Here is a 5,727-nt window from a genome sequence, read left to right as displayed (position 1 = left end):
CCCTACACAAGAGGACACACTTTCAATGTGGTCAGAACATGAACTGTTTATAGTTCTAAAACATACATATTAATAACTTGTCTTTCACACTTACTGGGAAATTTGTAAGTTAACATACATGAATATTGTTTTTTATTCTCCATACATTTTTTGAAGTTATAAAACATAAACAAAAAAGTTACCCAAACCAGCTGCATGGATTTTTACTTCTACTCAACATATGGGAAAACGAACCATAGCCTACTATAGACTGGCATAGGCTGGATTATACTGGAATATATTGTCCTAAAAGAAAACCAAAACCTAAGGAAATGTCTTAAACATTTTATGGTAATGCTTTTGGGCTTCAGCTCATAGTTTATCTATTCACATCTGATATCTGTGTAGACCTTAATACACAAATTTGTTACATAAGTGAAAAATCCTCTAATATAATAACTTTTATACAATTACAGTAGCTTAGTTCTGGCATTTTTATTACAAAGGACTTGAGACCCTAAATCTTCAACAATCACATTTAATTGGCTGTTTCATCATACCATTTTCTAACCTTGTCTCAAAGCCTCTGCTAGAACTAGGTTGTTATCACTTATGACACAGCAATAAGACAATCTGCTCATAGAGCTAATGTTTTTCTTGCAGGTAGTTTGCAAAGTAATTCTTTCTTCTGGTTCAGTGAGTTGGTTAGGATATAATGTTCTCAGTTTCATGGCCACCCTAGAATCTTAAGCCACAGCAGCCACTCACAAATGCTCTCAGCTACAAGTTGAGGGAGCAGGGGGCTGGCTGCAAAAATGCCACCATCCCCGCTCAGAAATCCACTCCCAATGCACACATGTTCTGTAGTTTGCCCACCTGTATTTATGTAGGGAAGAGAGCATTTTTAAGTTACTATATTTTTCATTTACTAATCATTTTCATATATTTTATTTTTCTTTCCTGCTTGACGATCGAAGTTCTCAACGTTCAAGCTTATACAAGCTTATGTCTTGGCATGTACGATAGCGTCTGTACATTATCATTGCAACAAATTCTGTATAGGAAACGATTGCCAGGTTTGTGACTTTAGGGTAACCCATAGTGACAGTGGCTTGTGAATTAAAGTGAATTCTCTTCACAGAGAATTACTCACAAGAAATACTTTCTTTATCACTGGCTTTATTAGCAATGATTCGTGAAAACAAAACCTCCTATGCGCTCGTAGAGGGACGGGAGAGTTGAGCTGAACTGTGAACTATACACGGTTTTGCCAAAAAGCTGTAATTCATTTTGAGCTTTTCTGTCCACCTCTATTTAAAAATACCTAAAATTAACTTAGTTACATTCCAAAACCACCTACAAAAACTAAACCACCACAAAGATGAAGGAAATTTAAGAGGGAAGGCTGGTCCCATCCTCTGCCTCCCCCACCACTTTGGTTGTAGACTAATTCTTTTGTTTAGAAACTCAATACAGAAAGACTAGGTCTCCCCTCTGTTTCTGCACTGTCCTCCTGTTCGAGAGTATTATCTCTGTGAACCCATCAGTATTAGTCTACTAAAAATATAGAATCCCTGTGCACTTCCTGAGAATGGAATTTTTTAAACTTACACCCTATTATTCACCCAAAGTGTTTATCATCAAGACAAGAAAGTACATTGATGCTTATCTGCTCATACCATTTCATCTCAACTGCTTTTCCACAAAGAGGAAAAAATACCCTCAGTTCTTTCTCGCCTTTAAGAAAAGTATCCAAATGCTTCTTTAATAGCCTGGGGAGAAAAAAAAAAAAAATTGTTTGTTTTAATTAGCCCAAGACACAGAGGAAAGGACTACAATTTTACAATGCTAAGTACATTTCATGTATTACCTCACTTAATATTTCCCAACAACTTTATGAAGTAGGTAACATTATCCATTAAAATCTCCAGTTTATACATGAAGAAACAGGAAGGTTAAGCAACTTGCTCAGTCAGGTAACTGGTGAGCAGTTAATGTGACTCAAACCTGGGGCTTTCCTGATTAGTAATTAAACATAAAAAATTATTTTTTCCTTGTTTGATATGTTTTGAAAATGTATATGTGTGTGTGTGTGTATCTTCTAAGGCCAGCTACATGACAGAGATAACTCATACAATGGTTCTAGGATGATACCCCAACTATTACTTAGTCTGCAAATGTAATAATAATAATGATGTCCCCTGGGCAGTCAGGGTGGCTGCCTGGAAGAAGGAACATCTGTCACGACCACTTTACTCAGCACTGACCCATCTTTATTGCTGCTGCTTCAAAGCCCACTACTACTACTACTATTACATTGCTTAGCATTCAGCTCACTGATTAATTTCTCTCAACTTCTCTTCTTCCACCATATAGATAATACTTTAACATTTGAACACATGCTATTGGAAAGCAAAGTCAGAACACCACCACTTTTCAGCATAAAGAGATGCCAGCATTAATATAACCTGAGCATCTGCGTATGTATAAACACGTATGCCCAACAAATAAATGTTATAGGGGATTAAAAAAAAGACATATTTCATAAATCTAAGATGTCATCAACTGTAAGTCACACCGTTACTTATACTCCATGAGAAGAAATATCACTGCCAATTCAACTATGACATGCCACAGATGCATCCTGATTTCAGAGATGCTCCAATGTGAAAAACTAAAAATGTGCATCTTAAAATCAAATAATGGATATCTATATTATGATTTCTATTTCCAAAGTCAGCTTCTGATAGAGCATTTCTGTTATAGACCAACATTTGATATAAAGAAACGTAAACATTTCTTACTGATGTCCTCGTTCTTGGTGAAATGCAATACTGTGATTCACCCACTTTTCTTGCCATTCTTCCAGAGTTAGCACTCGGTTTTTCTGTACCCCAGTGTTGGGGTACTCTTCAGCATCAAGTACTGCTCTTGTATTAGCCATGGTTTTGTAGATAGCTTTGACTCAGAAACAAATGTCTCCAATGCCTAAGTGGAAAATGTTTGCAAGGTTGTCACTTAAAGTGCATTTCAATTCTATTGATGAATGAAGAAAAAACCTATTATTCTCAGCAGTACGGCTTTTATTTTATTTTATTTTTTAATTAATTAATTTATTTATTTTTGGCTGTGTTGGTTCTTTGTTGCTGTTCGCGGGCTTTCTCTAGTTGCAGCGAGCGGGGGCTACTCTTCGTTGCGGTGCGTGGGCTTCTCACTGCAGTGGGTTCTCTTGTTGCGGAGCACGGGCTCTAGGCACGCGGGCTTCAGTATTTGCGGCTCGTGGGCTCTAGAGCGCAGGCTCAGTAGTTGTGGCACACGGGCTTAGTTGCTCCGCGGCATGTGGGATCTTCCAGATCAGGGCTTGAACCCGTGTCCCCTGCATTGGCAGGCGGATTCTTAACCACTGAGCCACCAGGGAAGTCCCAGCAGTATGGCTTTTAAAAAATATTTCAATATTCACAGAAAAGCTATACAAAAAATTACTTTTCAGTGAATCTGATGGTAGAGGCATACCTCATAATACACATTAGGAAAGATCTTTAAATAAATTGAATTACATCTTAGAGTAAAAGAATTTAAGTTTAAAAAAAAGAGGGCAAAAAAAAAAAAAAACAGGCATTATAACTTCTGTAAGCTTAGAATCTTTCCTAGCATCTCACTCTTCAATTTTTAAAATTTCCTTTAATGTTTACTTCTTTTTTTTAATCAATGTTATAATGCACACAACTCAAAGAGTTCAACAGTTATGAAAGCAGCAGTCCCCATTTCCAATGAGAAACAAACATCTTTAACTCTTTTAGCTGAATATTGAAATATAACTCAAAATATAACTCAAATAGCATGCTTATTTTGTATCTTCTTAATTTTTTATTTCTAGGAACATCTAGAAATGATAAGCATTTAGTCCTCTTTCAACTTCCCAACACGCACACACCACCTTCTCATTTTTCCTATCCTTTCCATATAGATATAGCATATTCGTGATTAAACATTTCAAGTTCACATTATTATGACTAGGTAAATACTATTCACAGGTAAGCCATATAGAATTCTATGATTACTTTTCCTTTTCTGTACAACTTTTTGTCCTATAGTTAATATCTGACATTTTCATTTATAAAATTTCCATATATTTATTACTAATTCAACTCTAAGTTCTCCCAATCTCCTGTCAATACACTCTCAATCTCTTCGGTTATCAGATATCCTATCAATGTCATCTCAGAGAATAGCCTTCTGACCTGGATGCTGTCTTCTCCTGGTACACAACTAGCCTTCTGCGATCTTTATCTATAACCATCCTGGAGCCTTCCCTCTTATCTTTTGATGAATCTCCTGTTTCCTTTATTGGCTATTTTCCTTTTTTTTGGTTACCACCCTTATATTGGTAAAATACAACCTTCGGCAGCTTTCTGAGAAAGAGTGCATGGGAGAAAAGGTTTTGGCAATTTTGCATGTAGAAAACGTCTTCACACTATTTATTCCCCATCCTCGATGTACAGTTTTGCTGGGTACAAATTCTTAGTTAGAAAACAGTTTCTCTCACAATTCTGAAGAAACTATTCCCTTGTCATCTAGCCTGTAGAGTTACTGCTTAAATTCAAAGACATATGGATCTTGATATTTTCCATGTGGCCAATATTTTTCTCTCTCTCAAAGCTTTTCTTTGCCCCTTAGTTTTTGCAATTTCGTAATTCTATGCCTTATCCTGGGTCTGCTTTCATCTATCTGGCTGACTTCTTTTAATCTGGAAGCTCATATCCTTCAATTATGGAAAAATTCTTGAATTATTCAGATGATGATTTGGGTCCTTTTTTTCTATTTCTCTTTCTCGGACCCCTTTTTATGGTTGTAGAACCTCTTGACCCAATGCTCTAAATTTCTCATATTTTTTTCTATTTTCCAACTCTTCATCGTTTTGTCCTATTTTCTGACAGCCCACCTTATTTTTATCTTTCTACCTTGCTATTTAGTTTTTCTTTTCTGCTCTCAAGTCTTTAATTCTCAAGAGCTCCTTTTTGTTTCTGATGTTCTCTTTTCATTTTATTTTGTTGTTACTTCATGTATAGAATGTATATAATATTTTCTCTTATTTACCTGCATGGTCTGTTACTGAGTCATTTTTTCTGTTGGTTTTGTCTTCTATCTTTCAAACTAGTGACTGTCCTCAAATTCCTAGCAATCCTTATTATCTACTCACATTTAAGGGTAAATACCAAAAAGCTGATTATAAGTTTAAGTTTGTAGATGGGGCTTATTGACTGTAAGCTTCTCTGTAGGATAATATGAATAGATATTATTTGGAAACTTAGATGTCATTATCTTTATTCTCTTTGGACTCATCAGACTTTCCATAGATGGACTTCGCAATTCCCGTTGAAAGTTTGAGTCCTTGGGACTATGGTTCTATACGCACATGAGAAAAGGATAAAAGTGGGAAAGGTCCCCAGCATTCAGTTTGCCTGTGTTCAATTAATCCCCATATTTTCAGTATGGTACTCCCATCCCCAACTGTGAACTGTATCTTCCCAGTCCAAAGACTGGGAATAAACCCCCCAAAGTCTGCTGGTGTGGTGAAGAAGAGATACTTGGTTGCAGGGAATTGGGAAAGGGATCTGGGGACTTAGTCTTTTAGGAACCAGAATTTCAAGCAATCCTCCTAATTTCAACCATACCCTTCCATCTCCCTGAGGTACGTGGTGCCGCTAATTCCTGAGCATTGGGGGATTCTATAATGCAAATAGGATT

General features: G+C 36.4%; 1 protein-coding gene across 1 annotated transcript in view; it reads right to left on the bottom strand.

Annotated features, from left to right (window-relative positions):
• The window catches only part of TPMT (thiopurine S-methyltransferase), an 18,038-nt gene extending 15,115 nt beyond the window's left edge, over positions 1 to 2,923 (bottom strand). The window contains exons 1-2 of the mRNA XM_007461258.1: positions 2,784 to 2,923; positions 1,659 to 1,751 (exon numbers count right to left, since the gene is read on the bottom strand). Of these exons, the coding sequence (XP_007461320.1) occupies positions 1,659 to 1,751; positions 2,784 to 2,923 (233 nt within the window). The remainder of the gene's footprint in view (positions 1 to 1,658; positions 1,752 to 2,783) is intronic.
• Positions 2,924 to 5,727: the final 2,804 nt, after the last annotated feature.

The sequence above is a fragment of the Lipotes vexillifer genome, unplaced genomic scaffold (genome assembly GCF_000442215.2).
Source record: "Lipotes vexillifer unplaced genomic scaffold, Lipotes_vexillifer_v1.1 scaffold863, whole genome shotgun sequence".
NCBI classification, from domain to species: Eukaryota; Metazoa; Chordata; class Mammalia; order Artiodactyla; family Lipotidae; genus Lipotes; species Lipotes vexillifer.
Note: the sequence above shows the minus strand (reverse complement) of the source record. Positions and strands in the feature narration are given on the sequence as shown.